Source organism: Mycetomoellerius zeteki, unplaced genomic scaffold (genome assembly GCF_001594055.1).
Source record: "Mycetomoellerius zeteki isolate Tzet28-1 unplaced genomic scaffold, Tzet1.0 scaffold658, whole genome shotgun sequence".
NCBI lineage: Eukaryota > Metazoa > Arthropoda > Insecta > Hymenoptera > Formicidae > Mycetomoellerius > Mycetomoellerius zeteki.
Genome location: NW_017257673.1, coordinates 56,988 through 82,340, shown reverse-complemented (window position 1 = coordinate 82,340; position 25,353 = coordinate 56,988). Strand labels below are relative to the sequence as shown.

At 38.2% G+C, this 25,353-nt stretch overlaps 1 protein-coding gene across 1 annotated transcript; it reads left to right on the top strand.

Annotated features, from left to right (window-relative positions):
- The first annotated feature begins 6,551 nt into the window (after positions 1-6,551).
- LOC108728908 (probable chitinase 3) lies at positions 6,552-24,053 on the top strand. The gene is made up of 23 exons (XM_018457721.1): positions 6,552-6,651; positions 8,224-8,534; positions 9,110-9,369; positions 9,469-9,519; positions 9,625-10,250; positions 10,524-10,709; positions 10,911-11,055; positions 11,138-11,491; positions 11,715-12,205; positions 12,272-12,500; positions 12,600-12,788; positions 13,000-13,312; positions 13,514-13,743; positions 14,435-14,817; positions 15,054-15,791; positions 16,057-17,592; positions 18,146-18,331; positions 18,547-18,835; positions 19,092-19,450; positions 19,560-19,994; positions 20,258-20,731; positions 22,972-23,097; positions 23,390-24,053. The coding sequence occupies exons 2-23, from the start codon at positions 8,230-8,232 to the stop codon at positions 23,546-23,548; spliced, it is 8,064 nt and encodes a 2,687-aa protein (XP_018313223.1). The 5' UTR covers positions 6,552-6,651; positions 8,224-8,229; the 3' UTR covers positions 23,549-24,053.
- The last annotated feature ends 1,300 nt before the right edge of the window (positions 24,054-25,353 follow it).

Below are 25,353 nucleotides of genomic sequence, written 5' to 3'. Positions count from 1 at the left end.
CGTACGTCCTTTCGATACTCGTCAAGATATACGAGTAAATGGCTGGCCGTTCGCATTACTCATTCGACGAACGATACGTATGTCGAGTGGACGAAGGAGAAGGCGAGAGGCACAAAAGAATTGAGATGTGTTGCATAATTAAGTATCTCGGGACAAACGTTCGTCGTGAAGTATACAATTTAGTTCTACATAATAGAAATTAATACGATATGAGATTCCTCGGAACAACGCGCCCGTATAAAATGTCTGGACATTATATGAATGCTCTAGTATCCATATATGTATATATAGTATATATATATATTGCGGAAAGTAGCAGAAAGTCACCGATACTGACACAGGTCTCCTAAAGTGACACCCCCTTATTTCTCAAAAACTAACTATTGCATTTTATTAATATTAATAAAATCATGATCTGTTTAGCTAATTAAAGAAGTACAAACTCATAATTCGTATATTTATAGCTTGTTTCTATATGAAATCAACTAAAAACGAATTCTACGAATGCGAAAATAAAATTCTTACGATTTTCTTTTGCAAATTGCGTGGTTTAAATAATAGTGACTATATTATTAATAATATTACGTCATTTTTTAAATGCTTATAGTTTCCCCTAAATCAGTTCTATTTATATTATTTTTTCTCTTAGTCTTTTCATAATACAATTTTAAATTTGAAATTGGGGTGCAGAGTAAACCGACACACCTGTCTGTAAAACAGACCATTCTTTATATATAAATACGTATTTATTTGACTATAAGCTAACTTAATCTTTATAATGGTGCTTTATAGTGTGAAGGCAATTGTGCATATATGGAAAAATTCTTGAAAAACTTTCGCATTATATATTTGTATCTTGTAGAACAGCATAAAATATATAATTCAATAAAAATGTTTTATAACGAAGTGAAAAAATCCTGGAAAATCTTATATACATTCATTTGTACTTTATACAGATAATGTTTGTAAAATAAAAAAGAATATGAATACGTAGCGTTACTGCCTAGTGTCAGTTTTGGAGCCCATTTTGTCAGACGCTCATTTTTGCTTACCTTACGAAAAAATTAATTATTGCAAAATTGCAAACAGTATTATAAAAACTGCTTATACTATCTAGATAGAAGACACTTTTCAGTTTGTACTTACGTTTTTGAAGTTTTATTTTAATCTTTTGTTTAAGAAATATTGTCTAAAAATAAAGTGGTATGTCGGTATCAACGACTTTCCTCTATATATATATATGTATATAAACTACTTTTCCAATCTATCGTGCGGAAATTAAATAGATAATAAATGAATAACGAATGTTACCTTTAAGGACGATATTTTCACTGACGGTGTGCGTGCGTGCGTGCGTGCGTGCGTGCGTGCGTGTGTGTGATGTGTATGGGCGCGCGTACTTTACAAATTTTACTACTTATATCTTATAAAATTGAAAAACAATTGCAAAAATTAAAGCCTATACGCTGTCCCATTATTGAACTTATTTCTTCACTACAAAAGTAATAAAAATTAATGGTATAATATTTCTATTAAGGCGGATGAGCGGATCACAACCCTTTTCCTTAATCTATCTAGTAACTTTCTCTTTAGATTCAATTATAATCTCTTTAAGCTGCCATAACTTCGATACATGTAGCAAAATGGACCGATAATACTGCACCCTATCCGTTTTTGCTTTTCGTTTTGCAAGAAACTATAATAAGGAGAGAGACGAAATAGAAAAGAGAGCAAAGTGAGTGAAAGCGAGGAGGAAGGACAGATAGATCCAGCAGCTTCGAAATCTCTGACTATTCTCTGGGATAGGTGCAGAGGTCACTAACCAACGACCATAAAACCAGCCTGAAACCGGTGGCATGGCCTTGATTTTACGTTAAGACCCTTCGAAGATCCACGACGAAGGCGTGTTGATCAATGACGAACAGATTAGCCATTTTCGACACCTCCGTGACATTTTCTTCATGATGGTGGAGAGCCTGTCTGAGCGACATGAAGGAAACCACTGCGGAAATTAACTCGTTGTCATTTACGATCCATGTAAATTTAAGTCGAACGAAAAACATCGCGATTAACAAGAGTTCAATGAAATCGGAACAATGACAGTGAGATTAAGCGTCTAAGAGAAAAATTTTCTCTTCTTCTCATTGATCCTTTTGGAAACTTTCCGTAGTGATCGTGTCCGTTTGTAATTGTTTTTAAAGAAATATTTTATGGTCAATTTTTTTGTATTTTATTTATTTGTCACACTCTCGATAAAATTGCTACTATCGTTATTTGCGAGAATCGATTCGAAAATTTTGCCATACCCGTTAGGGAAACGCACGTCGTGCTGCTAATTCAATTTTTGTGTGAATTGTAATTTAGTTATCACCAAATTGTTATCTGTTTTGTAACGTTTAAGCACCTCTTCGTTTTCTCACGATGATTTACGCGACGTTTCGCACCCGCCACGGTCGCTCTTCGTCTTCGGAAACCCGTTTGACTCACATTCGCTTCTGTCAGAAGCCGTTTCGTGACTTTAATGCGTGTCGTGTGGAGAGATGTTTCGCAGATATATATAGAGAATAACATACGACATCCTGTTGCTCAAATACCGCGAAAAATATACAGAATACAGAATCGTCTTTATCGTCACGAGGGCCAATCTATCCTTCGTGTGTTATAATAGCGTTGCCGTGTAACGATTTGTCGCGAAAAATGTCACAAGATAGCTATGCTCGCACTTCTGCCGCGAGATGCATTAATGGCTGATGAGCCGATTATTATGATTATGATATAATCCGTACCGCCCCTCGAACTTGTAACAATAAATAACAGTACTTTTGGCACCGCGTAACTTTTGATTTCGTCCTATTATTTTCCTCAAAACAAAAAGATTACAACATTTGCCACTGGGTTATCTGCAGCCTTCCTTTTTAATTTATAAAAAGTTGCGGCGATAATGCGCGCGCGCGTGTGTATGAGATGTCTGTGCGAAAAAACTATTTTGCTTTGACGTTAATAAGAAATATAATTATGCGAATGTTCATTTCTAAAAAATAAACAGCTATGAATTCATAAAATGCTCTTTATCTTTTTTTTCTTTGAGAAATTAAGAGATTGCTAAGCAATCATTGCTTAGATCACCAATCTGCAAGCAATTTGCCATTGATTTATCGCAGCTTTTAATCGTGAGATACACTACTCGCAATGATATAGCGATTATTTTATGTCATTATAATTATGGGTATTCCATCAAGGAGAGAGAGAGAGAGAGAGAGAGACTAGGGGAGTTTATTTAAATCGGCTCTGCATCGATAATACTCCATCTCATTCATCCATTAATGACCGACGATTACGGAACCCGATTCATATATTCCATTTTTTTCTCGTGTGGGCTTATGACACATAAAATTTATGTATTTCTACGGTATTAACTTCTCTCTCTCTCTCTCTTTCTCTTGCTCGCAGCCTTTTTCTCCATCTTTTTGTTCCGCTAGAAGTGGCATTGAACTCGCACGTAATATTTAAGCACCTCTCCTTCATAATCCGATCCTTCATAATCACGCTCGAGGCGGGTCCGCATGTCGAATCGAGAGACGAAAGAATCGAACGTTGTGCGCGTACGTTCAAACACCTACATCTTTATGTTCAAGTATAGGTATATAGAGATCTATATGGATCAACACACATGGTAATACAATTAATTGACCGGGGATCGCTATATACAATTCAATGTGAATACCGGTCTAATTCCCTGGGAATTACCTTTGTTCTCCTGCAAACGTTTCTCGTCATCGTCAGTCACCGGGTGTTCGCACGTATTTAGAACTTAATTTCTAATGCCAGTAAAGTCGTGAAAACGAACAAGAAGTATAGAGCTCGCCTCTGTATCAGTAGGGCTGTTACTTTTGATAACTTCGAAAATTCAAAGAAGAATTTGAATTTTTGAAGTTAACTTTGAACTGTCTAACTTTAAAATACTTTTGAAGCTCTGAAAAATATATTTGCGCGAATAGAAAAAAATAAAAATATGTTCCTAATATATACATTTGTACATATATTTTGTTAAGAAAATATATTCGTTACTATTAACTGTACACTGAGAAAAAAAATTTGTTCAACTAACTAAACACATTTAGTTGTTTGCAGATTTGGTTAATTCAACAAATTTTATTTAATCGAATTTAATCGTAGTCTATTTAACATTGAACAGCTTGTTAAGCAGACTAAGGTTAAATTCAATTAAATAAAATTTGTTAAATTAATCAAATCTGCAAACAACTAAATGTGTTCAGTTAGTTGAACAAATTTTTTTTCTCAGTGTACATATTAAATAAAACTATATTAAATTAATAATTGTGTAATTTTGATTCATCGAAGCTCGAAGCAAATCATCAGTCCTAATCGATATCTACTGAATGATACTTATTGAATTCTCTCCTGTACGTAAGCAAATCACTAACAGATTCAAACAAAACGTTATGGTAAATTAGATTCAATAAATTGTGATTTAACGGATTACGCTTTAATGGATAATACATTAATTGTGCACTGGATTTTTTTAATTTAACCTTTTTGCTCTCTCTCTTTCTCTCTCTCAACACACGCACGCACGCACGCACGCACGCACGCACGCAGAGGCACACAATCGTCTGGTTTTCCAAAATCGGAGGTTCAACACGCAACCAATTATCCCGCCCGCATTGAATGTCTTAATTAGGAGCTAATGAATTTATTTTATATTTTTCGCAAATTGCAGTAAGATGCAGCGCGTCCGGAGCTGCGTACCCGAAAGTACTTTTACGACGACGATGCGCGTGCAAGAACAAGGAAGACTTTGGGAAGATAACGATCCCGCGGCTGTCTTAAAACAAGTTCCATCCCTTTCATTTGCGGTGTATTTTTAAGACGAGAGGAAAAAACAAACCGATAAATCGACCAAACCCACAAGTTCAAGGCAAATCGTTGCCACTCCCTCAGCTAGATAAGGTGTCTCATTTTTGGAAGACCTGTATACCATTATTGCGAAGATTAGACTCTACAACCTTATAGTCTAGCTGTCTAGTTGTCTTCTACCTTATAGCTGTGATGTATGATGTATGAAGTTGAGTAGCGCAATGTCTTCCCCGGTGGTAATTCAAATCGCTCATTTTCATCTTGAATCCTTCCATTCGTTGGAACAAATTGTTACTTCAAAATCAGAATATATCGCCGATCTAATGAATCATTGAATAAACCGCTTCAAGCAAACGATATTCGTTAACTACACCCTTGCGGGATAATAACATACTGCATATTTCTTGTAATATGCGACTATTGATGATCCGTTTCGGCGGGGGTTTAATATCATCAAGGATTTTCGATACAGTTTCTCTCGTCGTCAACTTCTGAAATCGCCATCATCTGAAATCAAATTTCGAGTTATTCTGCAATAACAACAAATCCTTAATGAACCTTAATTTTTATTATAGTAATAGTAGTAATAATAATAAATGTATTATATAATTGCGAAATTCGCAGCCATTGTATTCTGATGATTACATTCTTTAAAAATCATTTGTTAAAACATTATAAGAAATAATAATAATGATATCTCATCTAATGTATTGTATATATAAATTTGCATCATTAATATGCTTCAAATCATTAAAAATTCGCGACACCGTTACCAAAATGACAAGAATTCTTTCTACTTAATGTATTATAAGTATACACGTATTTCTTTTTTGCGCTATATTCATTCTGGCAATATATAAATAAACATTATACAACTCGTTAACGTCAGCGAACCAAATTTAGTTTCAGCTCTGGAAGATCCAAAGAAGTTAAGGAATCGCATATAGAGTATCTTAAAAAAACCGGTTGTTTTTCTAAACAGATTCCTTAACTAGTTTGGAATCGATTTTTACTTCAGGATAGGTCTGTAATCTTTGAATTATAAGCGACGAAACAAAGAAGATTTTTCTCTGGGGGGGAAAAAAAAAAACAATAATTTCCTATACATCAACTAGGTATGAAACGATTAAACGAACGCGTGGAAAAGAAATGCATTCTCATCCAAAATAATTAAAGTTTGTTTTGGGGGAAATTCGTAATAGCAGTTGCAAATGAAAGAGAGTTATTCGTCGATAGAGTTGCATTGCACTAATAGGATGGTTTTAAAAACTCTATGCAGGTAGTTTAGTTAAGAACATTATCAGAAGGATCTAGACTTCCTCGACGATCCCTCGCGTTATATTGTACATACAGCTACTACTATACCGCGAACCATTCCGAGGGAAGGAGCGATCTAAATCGAGATTTCAAGCTGGGCATCTGAACCCAGGGCGTGTACGCGCGAACGAGAAGTCATGCTCCTCTCGTGGTCAAGGTCGTCGCAGAGCGGGGGCTTGGCAGGCAGGATGGCGCGGGGCGGGTTCCCTTAGACGGAGGATAGGTATATATGGACGTCCTCGTGCGTCCGGAATACCAGATTGTTGGTCCTCCCCGCCGCTCTCTCTCTCTCTCTCTCTCTCTCGTCTTTTAAAATTCATCGCGCGCACCTCTCGAGAGACCCCAACGGGCCCCGCTCCCGTGCGGTCGGATCGCGCGCCGCTTAAGTGCTTCATCGAGTTCCATCAGTGACAGTTTATACCTACGCATCGGTGTTGCGGAAAAGGAATCAGGAAGGTCCGTTTGTTTGTAATATACGTCGATTCGCAATCGCGCAAAAAATTTTCTACGCTCGAAGCAGGAAAACTGCTATCCGGGTACAGGTGTAAAGGGTATCGTGAAGAAATATATTACGTTTAATAATGTCAGAGTATGATAAACATCTTCATATTTACTTTTATTTCGATTATACCGACTCATTGATTATACTGACGCTGACACAGATATCTTTAATGACAGATTCGTTTATTATACTATATAGCGGCAACAATTAAGATCTAAATTGTGTTGAATCTTATCTTTATCTTAAGTTGAAATTCTTTACGCTACATTCAAATTACACTAGAGATAAATTATTTTTATTTTGACCTCCAGAAAGAAAAAAAAGAAATAATTGTAAGGAATTCGATATAAATAACATTACAGTAAAGTTAATCACAGAACGCGTCATTACACACTTCAACGAGACAATTAGTATTCTCGTTACTGAATGCACATGAGAAAAATAGCCTGGTTGCAGCTTGATAAATTTAACAATTCTTTTTATCTCTTCTATTAATAATTTAATTTTTTTTAGCAAAAACTTGTAAATCATTAACTATAACTTCTGTAATAGGGATTATTATTTTTTATTAATAAAAGTATAAAAAATTTATATTATTTGTTGCATTTTCTTAGCGAGGGTTAAAAGAATCCTTTCTCTAATAATGTAATAATCAGTTTTTGGTGCCCAAAAGTATTAATCGGATAGAAAGGACTTGCATCGGCAACTATTTGTAAACTACAATGAATACACCATTGTTCATATTGTACAATCTCACCCTATTTCGACAAGGTTTGCATTTTTAATGAGTCGAGTACTATATCGAGTGAGTTTTTGTTCTCATAGATAATTCATACGATAAATAATGTTCAATATCGCTTCTTAGAATGACAACAGAGTATCTGACAAATGCTGTAAGCGCCAAAAGTTTTTGAAAAAGCTGCTTCTGCAAATAATAATGCGATAAAAAATATACCTTGTTTTTTTTATAAACATAATTAATTATGTATTCATTCTGAAAAAAGTACAAGTAAAAATTTGTATCTGTTCTGGTACCTCATAAATATTCTAAATGAGATCGATGGTCTTATTATTGAATTCGCTGCGTGTCGCATAAATAATTATTGATCGATTTCCTAACTGGAAATTACAATAAATAAGATACGAGCACGGCTAGGAAAAGCGAATAAGACGATATGAGCGGACAAGAGTCTTCGCGCGTCTTCAAGGTCATCTTTTTCATGCCACGATGCTTGGAACGAACAAGATAAATTGGGAAGATAGATCTTGAAGACTCGGTAAACAAATATCGATGTACGTACTCCAGCATAAAATGCATTCCGACCTGTGTGTACCTAAGCCTCCTATGTTTTAGCCGAATAACGAGTCGTTGTCGCTTCTCAAACCGGCTGCTCCTGCTTTAGAGTCTTGCCGCGTAAAAATAACGCATTTCGCGAACATCTCATAGAAGGATCTCTCTCCACGAACGTCGTGCAGGTTCTTGAAGGGATGCGTATATAAAATGTCAATACAATTTTCCATTTCAGCAAGCTATGACGGCTTGGATTATCTTGACTTGGCTGGCGAGTTTATCGTCGGCCGTTCCCTCGAATCGAGTACCAGTCCGAGAGATCCTACCTCCTCCGCCGCCGTCGGAGCATCAGCAACAACGCGAGTTTCTTCCCTTGTTCCAGAGAGACGCCGTCGAAAGCTCGCCGACCTTCGGCCGCTTGTCAAATGATTTAGATTACAATGAGTTTGGCTCGCACAGGTATCCTCTGCGCGACGCAGTCGAATCGTTGCCGGACAACGTACTAGACGCTAAATCGAATCCTACATTCCGAGACGACTTTGAGAGGTGACTATTCGAAAAATATGTTTAATAGCCGATTAATAATCGACTAAAGTCTCTCCGACACTCGTTTCATAAATAATCGCGATTACATGGCAAATCTTAACCCTTACGTAAGCTGCAGGGGCTCTGTGGATTACAGTTTATATTAATTCCTTTCCTTTTTTATCAATATTTTTTCCAATACCTCTTTGATTAAAGATATGACGTTATTTCCCTTTTCCAAACAATTTTAAATTTTACAATTATTTTTAAATATTTACTTATTTATATTTGTGTTTAAACCATTTTCTTAATCTATTTTTGGTTTTATAGATTATTATTAAAAAACACTGTACGCATCTAAAGATTGAGAAAAACTTAAAACTATTGAAGAGTAAAACTCCATAATTCTGTTTACAATTTTGCTTTATTTTTATTTAATGCAGATATTAATTTTTCTTGCAGACTTAATTGTTCTTTTATTATAATGCGTATTGCGCATTGATTTGATATGTAACAGACTTATATATGTAATATATGCTATAATATTATGTTTAACACATATAATGGCATAAGTACAGAATTGTTCGTATTTATAGTGAGAACCGAAGATTGCCTTTGAGAGACGCAGTAGAGCATCGTGAAGCACCTTTTCTTGGTGTTGATCCGGATTACGAATCGATTTGGATCGAGCCCGTGGCACCACCGACCTTGCGAAGAACGCAGCAGATTCTCGAACCTAAAATTGTCTGCCGCTTCAACTCTGAAGCCGTTCATAGGACGGAACCGTTCTCCTTGTACCCGCAAAATGTGCCAGATTACAAGTGCACTCACCTAGTATACTCTACAGCTACCATCGGTAAATAATAATTGTGAGATTAGATGTGTAGAAGCATATGTTATTTTGCGAGTATCTACTTTTATTATCTTAATTATTAACTTTATTATTTTGTTATAGACAGGCAAGATTCCGTCGTTCCCAATGATCCAGTGTACGACCGAATTAAAGGTTATCATTAAAATTAGAAGATAAAAATTTTTTTAAATATTTGACAAATCTTTTGGAAATATTGGATTATGTAACAATCGATATTAACTTCAATTTTTCTACTAGGCGGTTACAATGCTGCCACAGAGCTTCGCTTGAAAGATCCAGCACTTCGCGTGCTGATATCCATCCAACCGAATCCACATCGCAGCTTAATTATCCAAAGAAATGACAATTTATCGACCAATTTTCCGTTGCGGGAATCTATTCTTAAATTCCTCGAAGAATATCGTTTCGACGGTATCGAGCTTGATTGGTCAACCGCCGCCCAGGATTGGTCTCAATTCAAAATTCTGCTCAAGTTGATCGGTGCTCCATTAGCCAAAAGGGGATATATCCTCGCGGTGGCACTGACACCGGAAGACCCCGTGGATCTGGAACTCTTACCGATCGTCGATTTGATAATCCTGAAAAGCTGGCGGGACGTTCAGCCGGCTTGTGCTTCGTGCGAGAGAACGGAGTACCCCACCCTTCATCCTGGTCCCTTGAGCTTCATCGTGCAAAATACAAGCAAATGGGTTGAGCAGGTCAGCGCTGGACAACGATCGAAGTTCGTCCTCGCTATTCCCATCTTTGGTCAAGGATACACTCTCAAATTTGATAATCTCACTGATGTCGGCGCGCTCGTTCAGAAATCCGGCAAAGAGGGTGCTTACACTAAATTGGGAGACGGAAAATTAGCTTACTACGAGGTGAAGTATCACGTCAATACACTGGAAAAAGAACCTGGTTGCATTAATTGGAATTCTGGTTAAAAATGGATAAATCAAAATTTTCTCGTTGAATCTATTATAATTCTAGTTGGAAGAGAGAGAGAGAGAGAGAGAGAGAGAGAGAATTAAAATTCTGATTGATATATGATTAAAATCTTCTGATTCTCCGATTTATTATCAATCAGAAATTTTTCTCAATCTAAAATATAAAGTGTTTATATTAATCAATTAAGAGCCGATTATTCTCTGTAGGTGTGTGAGAAATTAGAAAGAGGTTTGTGGATCTCTGGCAGAAACGAGGAAGGACCATACGTGAAGCGAGGTGATCAATGGATTGGTTACGACGACCCTATATCAGTTAAAATTAAAATGGCGTTTGTTCGAGCAATGGGACTCGGTGGAATCTCATTATGGTCGCTAGATCTAGATGATTTTCAGGTTATTAATAATATTAACTCATTTTTGGTTTCATTGAAATTTTTATATAAATTTTAGCGCCATAGAAGAATAAGTACATCAAGATTAATAGATTTATGAAAGAACGATTTTAATTTAAGCGTTGTCATTAAACAGCAATTTGGCACTGTTTATTACGGTCTGTTATCGTATTTAACGTGCATATGAATTCAAATCCCGTAGGGAATCTGCGGAGATCCTTGGCCGATGCTAAACGCTGCAGTACGATCTTTAGGATACTACGAGAATACTCCGACAAAAAAGTGTCCGAAGGATGGTCTTTCTAGGGACCTGGAAAATTGTTCCGCATTTTATTCTTGCATCAAAGGTAACGTTTAAAGTTAAATTAATCAGAAATTGCAAAAGTTAAATTTATACATTCAGTGACCACAGAGTTTTTTTTTCTCCAGGAAAACTGCATCATGGTCATTGCGGGCACAGCCGGTATTTTGATCCAAAAGAGGAACGCTGTGTGGCAGCTATTCTAGCGCGGTCTTCAGAGATCTGTAAATCTAATGTTCTTGATAAAATCGTCAGTCAGGATACATCATCAACAACATCGTCAAAAAAGGTGTTGCAGCAAGTTGGTCCGCGAATAGCATGTTATATGACGTCCTGGGCATTGTATCGCAAAGGGCACGGTAAATTCGTGCCAGAACATTTGGATTCGAGTCTCTGTACCGACATTGTTTACGCATTTGCTGGATTGAATCCTGAGACGCTGTTGGTTCAGCCGTTCGATCCTTGGGCCGACATTGAAAATAGTGAGCATGATAATTCACATGTGATCTCAATTGCCGAGATATTTGAAAGATTCAAAACAAAACTGAATTAAATTTACAATTTGAAAGAATTCATTTATTTAAATATAGCATCATATTTAAAGCGAATCTTGCGAGCCGTAGAATCACTTTTCACTTTTGTTCCAAATCTTTCATTTAAAAGATATAACCAAATGATAATGATTCCTCGAATAATTTATTCCAGATCTATACCAGCGAGTGACCTCGATTAAAGGATCAAGAATATTATTGGCATTAGGCGGCTGGACTGACAGTTCTGGTGATAAATATTCTCGATTGATCAGTAGCGGCGTCTTTCGTCGTAAATTCGTCATTGCCATGACGAACTTTCTGAAGAAGCACAATTTTGACGGTCTATCTTTCGAGTGGAGCTATCCCAAGTGCTGGCAGAGTGACTGCAAAAAAGGTCCCGATTCTGACAAGCCGAATTTTACTAAGTTGATGCAAGAGCTCAGAGAGGAATTTAACAAGCAAGACCCGCCTCTATTGTTGGCTGCTGCTCTATCAGGATATAAAGAGGTCATTGACAAAGCGTACGAAGTACGTGAAATCTCGCAGGTCGTCGACTTTATGTCGATCATGACATACGACTATCATGGATCGTGGGAATCCAAGTTGGCACACATAGCGCCCTTGTTTGGGTCATCAAGCGACAGCAAACCCTATTACAACGTTGTAAGTTCGAATTGCTTGAAAATGCGTTTTGCAAATCGCAGGATATAATGTTCGAAAATATTACAGAACTTTACCATGAACTATCTCGTTGGTCTCGGTGCTGAGAAATCTAAGCTCCTAATCGGTATCCCCCTATATGGGCAGTCTTATCGGCTCTCGACGGCGAGCCAAGCCGATCTGGGTGATCCCACGACCGGTCCGGGTAAACCGGGAGAGTTCACCAAGCAACCTGGAATGTTGGCGTATTATGAGATTTGCGAAAGGATCAAGCGGCACAATTGGAAAGTAGGAATTGGTAAGACGATCAGATCGACGAATCTCAAATATTACGTTAAACAAAATAAGTACCTACTTATTTAATTGTATATTTTGCATTAAATCTTTATAATTTCAGGACCGAGTGCTCACTTGGAGGATGAATGGGTAGGTTACGAAGATCGGGAGAGTGTTTACGCTAAGGGCAAATATATCACGGGAAATGGTTATGGTGGAGCTACAATGTGGACCATTGATTTAGATGATTTTCAGAATGTCTGCTGCTCTGAGTCGTTTCCTTTGTTAAAAACCATAAATCGTGCACTGGGTGCGATATATATATATATATATATATATATTATCTTTGTTAGTATTAGTACTTTCAACATTTTATTATAAGTTATCATTATATTCTATATTATTATATGCTATATGATACATTTATTATTACACATATTGCTACTTTTCTAATATTTTACACATTCGATATTTTATTTTCTTAATACTTTACACTTTGATATAATTATTCTGATTAACAGGTCGCTCGTTGGCGCCCATCTCGGAGGATTGCCAACGTCCACCGCAGCCGGTGACACCGCAAGCACCGACCCTAACTACTCACAGTGACGCCGTGGACGGCAATCCGCGCCCTACTACGTCAATGACAACGTCTAGTACTGAAGCTACTACATGGCCCACGTGGACGCAAAGGCCAAGCACCACGACGCAGCAGACGACTAGGACCACTTGGCCCACGTGGACATGGGCCAGCCAGAAACCCAGTAAAATTCCGGAGGATGTCACAAAGCCTACAGCTTCTAGTAGCACCACACTTGTATCAACTACATCGTGGTAAAAGAAAGCAAATTATTCGTCACTGTATATTTTAATCTTTTCCTTTCTAAATCAAAACAGTCCATAATGATCACCCAAAATATTTAGCGTTTATAAGTAACTGCATCAAAGTATTGTACTTATATTTACAGTTATCTTAGTTACGACTATATTAAAGCTCTCATCTTGATTCATTCTTCAATTTTTTTTTTTTAATAGTGCACCGACTACGCAGTCGTCACTTTCTACAACGGGGAAACCGATTGCCGGCACATCGGAAGCGAATTGTACTAGCGGCGAGTATTACAGCGATCCCACGAACTGTGGGAATTATTACAGATGTGTCCGCGGTGAGTTGAAACGTGAACAGTGTGCGCCAGGATTACATTGGGACGCGAATCGACAACTGTGCGATTGGCCGTCGACAGCAAAATGTCAAGCAGAAACTGGTAAGATTACCTATTCTCATCAATCGGATTAATTCTTGATCATTCCTCTCTTTTTGTCTCTCTATTTTTTCCTCCTTCTATTTGCTAGAGAAACTATCCATAATTACACAGTTCGAAACGGCTAGACGAGACAACGATAAGTAATAATTGACGCGCAGATTGACCATTTGGTACGAGATCGACGCGAAATATAAATGGCATCTTTGTAGAGTTGATGGCATTAACCCATTAACGAAAAAATTATCGCGATGACATTGACTCTTTAATAATTTATAAAAATTGTATCGATAAGCGAGCACGTGGACAAGCATGAACACAAACCTGTTTGCGAGTTGGGCGTATGCAAATACCGTCGCGTATACGTATCTTTTCCATTTAACTGTCGCCTCTGGCTAAGGAGCGTTCTTGCATCCTCTCCCTTTGCTATCCGTCGCAAAGCGAAGAAGATGCGCTGGCATTGGCAAGGGTACACGCTAACTTGTTTGCGCGTCGTCCGCTCACGGTGCGTCTGTGAAAACCATGGCCTTCATTCGATTCTACATGATATTAACTCTTCTTCTTCTAAACTACATCATACAGGGAGTGTACGAAATCTCTCGTCGAGGTGCCAATTTAATCGATCTTAAATTGATTTTTATCGTACACAACGTTTCGTGCGTTTCATAAATTTTTATCTCTTTTTTTTTTTTAGATTCTACCTCGACGACAACCAGTTCTTTATGGAGTTCAACCAAGAGGCCATCCACTACAACCATCAAAGTTACCAGGCCAACTTCAACAACAACAACGACGACAACGACAATAGCAACCACGAAGCCCACCACGTCGAAACCTATCGTTATAGAACCGACGCAAAAACCGCAAAAACCATGCGAACATGGACAATATTATCCCTATCCAAATTCGTGCACAAGCTTTCTGGTTTGTGTGAACGGCGACCTTGTCTCGCAGCAGTGCGGTCCAGGTTTAAATTGGAACACTGACAAGAACATGTGCGATTGGGCCTTCAAAAACCCATGCATCAATAAACCTCATAAGAATGCCTTGCTCGTGGAAAAAGACACCGTCCCGATCGTAAGTAATGTAAATAATAAATTATATAATAGTGCTGAACTAATAATCATTTAGATATTAATTATTAATACATACAGGTATTAACGTAAACATTCTCTCAGTCTGAATTTTTTCTGTCACACCTTCTCCACAATATGTCCGGCTCATTAATCATTTTAATTTATTCGTTTATTGCATAATACGAGTATTTCAATAATTGATATTGACATCAAGTATTGTTATTGTGATTACGTTAGACTTGCATCACCGGCAGCTACAGTGGTGTACCGGGTGATTGCACAAGCTACCAGGCGTGTCTTTGGGGCCGCCAGGAGGTGTTCAGCTGCGCGCCGGGTTTGCACTTCAACAGGGATACTCGTATCTGTGACTGGCCGTCCCGGGCAAAATGCACGGACGACGATGGCGACAAGGAAATTACCACGCAGTCGGCAACGACATCCTCGCGGCCATCAATCTCGCAGAAACCAATCACCCACCCACAATTTACTACGGAAATGGCACCGACTACGTCGACCATGAGTCAACCTACGTCGACTTTATCTCCAGCGATTATAGATCCCGACAAAGTCTCCCCGCTGTCCGGCTACTATAAGGTTGTGTGTTACTTTACCAACTGGGCTTGGTATCGTCGTGGAATTGGCCGTTATTTGCCAGAACACATCGATCACACTCTATGCACACATATCGTGTATGGTTTCGCGGTGCTGGACTACTCCGAGATGGTAATCAGGGCGCACGACTCCTGGGCGGACTTTGACAATCGTTTCTACGAGCGGGTGGTAGCGTATAAAAAGCGAGGTCTTAAGGTGCTTCTCGCGCTAGGCGGATGGAACGACTCGGCGGGTGACAAGTACAGTCAATTGGTGAACAGTCCTTTCGCTAGAAAGAAGTTTATCAATCATACCCTTCAGTTTATCAAAAAATATGACTTTGACGGATTAGACATGGACTGGGAATATCCCGTTTGTTGGCAGGTGAGTGCATTTTTTCATTTAATAACATTAACACAAACAACGTAATAGCAAATTCAAGTTTTTGTTTATCATCTCTGTACATATATACGTGTTACTATTTATTTTTATTATCTCTCTATGAAAGCATTTCAAATAGTTTTAAAAAAAAAAGACTAATATTATAAATCTCTACTTCAAATCTTTACTCTTCTATTTTTCATATTTTTTTACATAATTTGTAAATCATTTTTATTTATTACTAACTCTTTCCAAATTTTGCCAACAGGTGAATTGTAACAAGGGACCAGATTCGGATAAAGAAAGTTTTGCAGTTCTCTTACGCGAATTAAGTGCTGAGTTCAAGCCGAAAGGATTACTTCTCTCAGCAGCGGTTTCGCCGAGTAAGAAAGTAATCGACAAGGGCTACGACGTGCCGTCCTTGGCCAAGTATCTGGATTGGATTGCGGTCATGACGTATGACTTCCATGGGCAATGGGATAAACGAACTGGTCACGTTGCGCCTTTATATTATCATCCGGACGACGAGTTTTATTACTTCAACGCTAATTATTCGATCAACTATTACATCTCAAAGGGCGCGCCACCTAGGAGCCTCGTCATGGGTATGCCGTTGTATGGACAATCCTTCACAATCAACGATCCAAGCTCTGGGACTGGTCTAAATTCTCCAGCCAGCGCCGGAAACGCCGGAGAGTTCACTCGAGCTGCTGGTTTTTTGTCTTACTATGAGATCTGTGATAGAATACTCAATCGCGGTTGGACGGTGGTACAGGATCCAGAAGGTAGAATGGGACCGTATGCCTACAAGGGCAGCCAATGGGTCAGCTTTGACGACTCAGAGATGATAAGGCGGAAAGCGCAATTCGTGCGCGACATGGGTCTAGGGGGAGGTATGGTGTGGGCTCTGGATTTGGACGATTTCCGCGGACGATGTGACAACGGACCTCATCCATTGATGCACACAATCCAGCGAGTGCTAGCGGAACCATCGAAGGTGCACGATAAGCCTCTGGAACCGCCATTGATGTCGGTACCATCGCCATCGATGACGACGTTGACCGTTGAGCCTACGCAAGCGATACGACCAACTACTACAGTGGATCGCGTTACACAGGACAGTTCCAAGAACGACGAGTTTAAGGTCATTTGTTATTTTACCAACTGGGCCTGGTATCGACAGGAAGGTGGTAGATTTGTACCGGAGGATATAGATCCCGATCTCTGCACCCACGTGCTTTATGGATTCTCCGTACTCGATGGTAGTAGCTTAACGATCAAGTCTCATGATCCCTGGGCCGATATAGATAACAAGTTTTACGACAGAGTGGCAGCATTCAAGGCAAAAGGTTTAAAAGTGCTGATGGCGTTGGGTGGTTGGAACGATTCGGCCGGAGACAAATACAGCAGATTGGTGAACTCACCGTCGGCTAGACGAAGATTCATTACGCAAGTTCTTCTCTTCATCGAAAAATACGGCTTCGAAGGCCTTGATCTCGACTGGGAGTACCCAGTATGCTGGCAAGTGGACTGTAACAAGGGTCCGGAGTCTGATAAGCAAAGTTTTGCTGAACTGATCAAGGAATTGAACGATGAATTCAAGCCGCGAGGATTGCTTCTCTCTGCGGCTGTTTCACCGAGCAAGAGGGTGATCGATGCGGGATACGATGTTCCTATTTTGTCGAAATATCTGGATTGGATATCCGTGATGACGTACGATTTCCATGGCCAATGGGATAAGAAAACCGGTCATGTAGCACCATTGTATAGTCTTCCGAACGACTGGGAACCGACATTTAATGCCGTAAGCTTTACTTTATTTACATTAAGAGTTACACTCACCTCAGTTACACTCACCTCAGCCATATTGAATCGTGACGTCATAAGCGAGAAATGACTCGTTGAATTTTCTTGCATACCATTTGTAAATAAAGACAATTTGGATAAAACGGAATAATGAGATCGCTGCAGTAAAACATTTGTAAAAATGGACAGAGACTATATCATTATTCCTCCTGATAGTAATTGTATAAATAATAGTCGAAAAACGTATGTGAAGTGAAAATAGGCTACGCATGCGTATTGAGTAAGTAAAGTAGTAAACACCCGTTTTACATGCCTTTTACGACTATTTACTGACTCAAGGGAGATGATGATAGTCTCGGCCCATTTTTACAAGTGTTTTACAGTGATCTCATTATTTCGTTTTATCCAATTCGTCTTTATTTATAAATAGTGTACAAAAAAATCAATGTATCACTTACGACACATTTCTCGCTTCCCTATCACGTCACAATACGGCTGAGGTGAGTACTCGCAGGAGCCTTAAAACCACTTGATTTAATTTTTGCCACTAGAACTTTTCGATCCATTACTGGATAGAGAAAGGTGCGAATCCGAAAAAGTTAATCATGGGCGTTCCATTGTACGGCCAATCATTTTCACTTGCGGAGAGAAACGTGCACGGATTAAACGCGCCAACCTATGGCGGTGGCGAGGCTGGAGAAGCGACCAGAGCAAGAGGTTTCTTGTCATACTACGAGGTCAGCTCAGTATTTCCGAAAAAGAAATATTAAAAATAAAAATAAATAGAAATATTAAATGAGTTTCTAATAAGTACATATAAAAGAATGTAATTAATTTTTAATGCGCTAAAAGATGCGCAAATTTGCTTCAGAAATAAATATCTTTTAGGATATTAAAAATTAACATTCTTTTATATTAATATAAACATTTATACTCTTTTACTTTATGGTAGATATGTGAAAGAACGTTGAAGAAGGGATGGACAGTTGTTCAAAATAAAGAGAGAAGAATCGGTCCCTACGCTTACAAAGGTGACCAATGGGTAAGCTTCGACGACGCCCAACAAATCAAACTGAAGGCAGAATTAATTAAGAAACTTGGCCTGGCAGGCGGTATGATTTGGGCCTTGGACTTGGATGACTTCAAGAACAGGTGCGAATGCGAACCCAGTCCGCTATTAAGGACGATGAATCGAGTTTTGAGAAACTATCCAAAGGGTCCGTTGTGTCCCATTACAGAAGGTAAATGTATTGATATCGTTTTCAAAATCAAAAAATCAAAAAATTTCACTCAAACTGACTTATTATGACGTATGATATTATATGTCGCTGCGCTTGTCTTAGCGCCGAGACACTACCGTGTCTTCTGATAGAAAAATATATAGCTTATTTTCTATTATATTTAAAAGCTAGATACATAAATATTTACATTATCTTCTACATATGATTTTTTAACAATACATTTGATTATCATCTTTTATATATGACATATTAACAGGTACAGAAGTGATTGTAATCGATGTCGACCAAAGCAACATCGAATCTACAACTGTCACCGAACATCCCATATACGAATCCACTCCATCACCAAGACCTACATATATTCCACCAGCAACAATCCCAACAACGACTGAATTAGATTCAGACATGGATGATACCATCGAGGTCGAAGCCAGCCCACCACCTCCGGTAGACTGCGGAGGGCATTTATTCATATCGCACAAAAGCGACTGTACCAAGTATTATCTGTGCAACTTCGGTAAGATTTCAGAGCAGTCCTGTCCACCTGGACTTTACTGGAATGAAGATCGATGCGACTGGCCGGAGAACACCAAATGCAAGACTGCTGAGCGTCGAGTATGTATCGCGACGAATACAAGTTTAATTTTGATTAGCGATTATTTTAATACAAATGTAAAGCACGTTGCAACATAAAAAACCGTGATTTATTCTGTCGATTTCGTAGAGCATCCTATCGTCGAGATTTAGATTTGCCAAAAATGTAAATGAAAAAAAAATAGTTTGTTACTACACGAATTGGGCTTGGAGGCGCGCAAGCTTTGGCAGCTTTACTCCCGAGGACATCGACGGAACGCTTTGCACGCACATCGTGTACGCCTTTGCTACGCTGGAAGAGGAGACGTTTCTTCTAAACATCGATGATTCCGACAATATCTACAGGAGTTTTCTCAACAAAACGGCAGAAATTAAAAGAAGAAACGGCGTTAAGGTGTTGCTCGGTTTAGGTGGATGGAACGATTCAGAGAACGACAAGTATAGCAGATTGACAGGCAGTCCGCAGTCGACTAGAAAAAATTTTGCTAGGTATGTCGTAAGAATCATCAAGCAGTACGGATTCGATGGACTTAATCTTGATTGGGAGTTTCCGGTATGCTGGCAGGTAAGCCACCGAAATGTCCTCCCTTTTTCTCAGTAATTGTAATAATTCTTTCAACATGAATTACCAAGGATATTACTTAAAAAAGTTTTAAAAAGATTTTGAGAAAAAGAGATTTTACCAAAAGATATTTTAATATCGAACAAGAAATTATTTTTCAAATACCCAGCTCTTCTTCAGAAAAAAAATTTCTATTTATTAATGGATCCCAAATATTAGATTAAGGATGCTAATTACAGCAATCAAAAACGAAATATCTCGAACAGGGTGATTGTAGTCGCGGTCCTATGAAGGACCGCGAGAACTTTGTCGAATTTCTCGAAGACCTCAGCGAAGTATTAACATCTAGAGGACTTTTATTATCCATCGTGGTCTCAGCGAACAAGATCGTCGTCGATCGAGGCTACACCCACATTCCGCTCTTAGCACGGTACGTGAATTGGATCGGCGTGGTAGCGTACGACTATCACATTGGTATGGGAAGCAAAACCGGTCATGTCGCACCGCTTTATCATCACTCCGACGATGTCAGCCCGTTCTTAAATGCGAACTTCTCCGTGACGTACTGGATCAATAAGGGCGTGCCAGCCGAAATGATCGTCCTGGGCATACCCGCCTACGGATCAAGTTTCACCTTGTCTGAAAAGTCTCTGAACAGACCGGGCTTCCACGTGAAGGCCGATGGACCTGGAGAACCCGGCAAGTTTACGAGATCGGCTGGGTTCCTAGCCTATCACGAGGTAAGAATCAGCTACGCTGTATACATCGAATCACAACAATATTGAGACATTAAGAATCTTATTTTAGACTGTAACATGTGAGAATATAATCAATACTAGAAATTAATATGCCTATACCGGTCGAAGCTAGATCTTTAATACTTAAATAATTCAATGTGAATTATATATATATACAGGGTGTCTGGTAGCGACCGCAAAATATTTCGTGCGTGTGTAGAACAGACTACACTGAGTCGAAAAGTCCTGTACCATTTTGCGGTGTCAACAATAGTTAAGGAGATATTAACGTTTAAAGATAATCGAAAAAGAGCGTCCGACCGGCCTATTGCTGCCGAATGTACAACCCACCGATCGCGGGGAGTGGGGCAAGCATCCCGCTGACCGCCGCGAGCCACTAAGCTCGAACGGCACGATGCGCCTGATAGGCCATCCCCACTCCCAGCGGCCCGCGCGCCGTGCGATCGTGGCCGGTGGGTTGTACATTCGGCAGTAGTAGGCCGACCGGACGCTTTTATTCGGTTATCTTTAAATCGTTAATATCTCCTTAACTATTGCTGACACCGCAAAATGGTACAGGACTTTTCGACTCAGTGTAGTCTGTTCTACCCACGCACGAAATATTTTGCGGTCGCTACCAGACACCCTGTATATATATGTACACGATGACTCATTTTAATCGACGGATCCAAATATCTCCTAAAATACGCCAGCTACAAAAAAATGGTTGGGACAAAAATTATCGAGGATAATGAGGGTCATTTATCTTTCAGAAATTAGAATTCATCTTTACGGCACAGTAACGACCATTTTGAAGAAGCTGTTCAAAAAGCTTCTCTACATACCCTACAAGCGGAGATATTACGACGCAAAATGCGCTATATGAGACATCGATTCAATCATTATTTGCGATATTATATATGTCCTTTTCGGGATATTTCTCATTTCTAAGATTTCGGGATTATGACCTTTCGGGACATTATCACAGTTCTTAAATTTCGGGACATTTTTTTTCGGGACTTTGCATGTCCTCCATTTATCTGTGCTAATAATTTTGACCTTTAGGTCGATTTTCAAGGTTATTTAAAGGTCAAGGTCATTTTTTAAAATGGAAACCCCTATTTTTGACACCGGATTCGAAAAGACCGGGAAATTTTACGTTTGAAATGATATTTTAGAATTTGTTATTGTTAGTTTAAGAAGATTAAATCAAGGTTAAAAGATCTTCGTATTGTCGTGTTGTTGGGATGTCTCTTGTTTGGAAAGCGTAAGCATAAAGCCTTGACGTAGCATCGTAATTGTTATGATATCCCCCTAAAACTAATATCATATCAACAATTTCATTAGGAGGATAGTCAGCCATATTTAAAAATGTGTTTTAAAGTTACATTACCCTGTATACAAAGTTTTAATTTCAATTTCAATCAAGTTTAAATAATAAACATATTAATGATAAATAAAAAAATACTCAGTTATTTAGCAACACCAAAAGAATAGAACTCGATCACAACACAGATTACTAAAATAAATCTCTGATTACCAAAATAAAAATATACAAAAATCACATTACCTCGAAATCGCCTTGACTATTAAAAACATTCTTCAATTGACCTTGAAAATTAACTTTAACGTCAAGGTCATTGACACTTTTGCATCCTACCTACCTGCTAAAGATACTTCAAACGTTTATTATGCCCAGGAAACCCATCAAATTTGACTCAATAGCTTCTAAATGCTTTTTAATCATTTAACCTTGATTTGACCTTAAACTCACAATAACAAATTCTAAAATATCATTTCATTTCATAACGTAAAATTTCCCGCTCTTTTCGAATACGGTGTCAAAAATAGGAATTTCCATTTAAAAAAATGACCTTGACCTTCAAATAACCTTCAAAATCGACCTAAAGGTCAAAATTATTAGCACAGATAAATGACTCTCATTGTCCTCGACACAATTTTTGTTCCAACCATTTTTTTGTAGCTGGCGTATTTTAGAAGATATTTGGATCCGTCGATTAAAATGGGTCATCGTGTGTGTGTGTGTGTGTGTGTGTGTGTGTGCGTGTGCGTGTGCGTGTGCGTGTGCGTGTGTGTGTGTGTGTGTGTGTGTGTGTGTGTGTGTGTGTGTGTGTGTGTGTGTGTGTGTACTAGCATATACATATACCATATTTGTAGTCCTTTAAATATTGGGACATATTATTAAATAAAATGTTTCACTCTCTTTGATATTGCTACGCAAGATATGTGATAATGTGAAGAACGACGGCTGGTCCGTGACGAAAGATTCGGAGGGCCGCGTGGGACCGTACGCGTCGAAACGCGATCAATGGGTCAGCTATGACGACATATCTAACGTAGCCAAAAAGGTATGTGTGCAACAATATATGGGAATCACATGATATATACGCGTTTAAATATGTATATACATCATTCGTTCGTTCTGCACAAACGGTTCGTTGTACAAATGCATGATTCATTATGTAGACGCGATATATTGCAAACAGTCATCGAGTAAGAATTCAGCGTATTATTTTGCAATCTTAAAGCGTTTGCTAATTTGATCTCGATTCGTTTACTTATAGATATTATACGTTCGTATTATTTTTATCGAATCTATCTGTAATCCTCGTAATTATAAATCATCTGTCTCATTCTCAGGCTGAGCTAATAAATAAGCTGAATCTTGGGGGTGGAATGATCTGGTCCTTAGACTTGGACGACTTCAAGGGCCTGTGTGGATGCGGAAAGTATCCACTCTTGACAGCTCTGAATAACGGACTCGGAAGGGGGAACGGTCACACAACGGACTGCACTTGAATTGAGCGAAATTGCGATAACGTAAAAGGGTGATAACGTCTCGAAGGATTCTTTTATCGCTCAAGAGCCCATGATTTTATTCGGCAACGTTATTTTATTTCTTATCTCTACGTATTTGTTATGACGACTAAATTTTTTTATTAACGCTTGCTCTTACCGAATACTATATACAAGTATTACGATCTGTGAGTGGACGAGTCTTTTTTTACAATTAGTTCGAAAAGCGCGGACATACGCGCGAGGATTTAGCGCTGTTCTCATGTTGTGCGCCTTTAATCGCATCTCGAATCATAGATTCTTCTGCCGAATAAAGGATTAATATTAAATATAGCATTAAAAGTCGTGCAAATTTTGTCAATATGAGCAAAGAATCACATTTACGACAAACACTTTTTGGAAAAATGTAGCGCATGAATACTGGCCATGAATAGAGTCCTCTCGAATGTCAATTGTCATCCTAGCCATGTTCGGATATACACTGCTAGTACTGAAATTCTATACGTAACGTGAACTAAAAATTTTCAATACTGGCAGTGTATATATCGGTCTTTACCGAGAGATTTCTTTATAAAGACCTTTTTCACATGTTATCGTAACACAGGTGATACACCGATGTTAAACTCCATTGTACGTACTGTTCTATTTTCCATTACTATTATATACATGGATAAAGTAAACGCGAATTAATTCAGTGGTTAGCTAAAATAACATGGAAATTTTTCATCAGTTTTGTAATAAACTCGCGCGATGTTTCGGTAAAAATTTCTCGCGGTAGATAAAATATTACGTATATATTAATGTACGTTATAAGGCGTATCAGAGTGCTTTAATAACGGGACGATAAATTGCGATACTTTTCCAGATGACATGAATGATAGGAGAAGAGAGAAAGGAGAAAGTGTGAAAGATCGTACGGAATAGTCGTATTATGCATCTCGAAAATTATCCCCTTTCGTGCGTATTTTTACGTCATATGCGAAGATTAGAATTCTCGTGTTAGCGCGGCGTAATTATAAAGATTGTAATTATGATTGTCTTGCCATGATCGTGCATTTATCAAGAACACTGATAAAGTAGCTCCTCGCGGATTAATGAAGATCAGTAGAGCGACTAAAGGAAGACAAATTATATATGACTATTCTGTTTTAAACACATCACTGAATCAATAAATCACACATCAATATATGAATATGATTTATACACATAGATTGAACTGATGCTCGCAATGTCCACAAGAGTGATAAATATAATTGAGGTAAATGATAAAAAAGAAAAAAGAGTGAAGCGAAACATAAACACCATCATTTTTAATTTAATTTAATTTAAATCGATTATATAATCCGAAAATCATGAAGCAGAACGAATCAAACGAAAAAGTAGGAAAACTGAACAAATTTGCGTTTAAAATTTACCAGAGAATCTGCGTAGTGAATCGAATTATGGTCCGTTTATCGCGAAAAAATTTTAATATGTATATATTAAAAAAATTTAATAATATCAATATATCGTATCAAATGAGGGTTAAAGGAAATTGCAAGATATCCGCGATCATTTCCAATTATGATGTTGCATTTCCATACAAATCGTCTTCCACGGTAAACATTTTCTATAAAGACTCGACAGATCTGTGACAGATTGATTGCCATGTAAATTATCTTAATGGGTTCCGAATGAAAACTGTGAACTGTTTCTTACATCCGAATACTTATAAGATCGCGTTCAGAAATATGCGCGGAATATTTCACAGTAAAGATAAAGAAATAGAAAAAAAGCTAAATAATTTTTTTGAAATGTTTTCTCAAGTT

Bases quoted from the DNA above. Each gene is read 5' to 3' on its own strand.
- LOC108728908 (XM_018457721.1), top strand. From the start codon at position 8,230: ATGACGGCTTGGATTATCTTGACTTGGCTGGCGAGTTTATCGTCGGCC. The intron at 13,313-13,513 runs GTAAAAGAAAGC...TTTTTTTAATAG, and splicing joins CTTGTATCAACTACATCGTG to TGCACCGACTACGCAGTCGT. The intron at 18,332-18,546 runs GTCAGCTCAGTA...ACTTTATGGTAG, and splicing joins GTTTCTTGTCATACTACGAG to ATATGTGAAAGAACGTTGAA.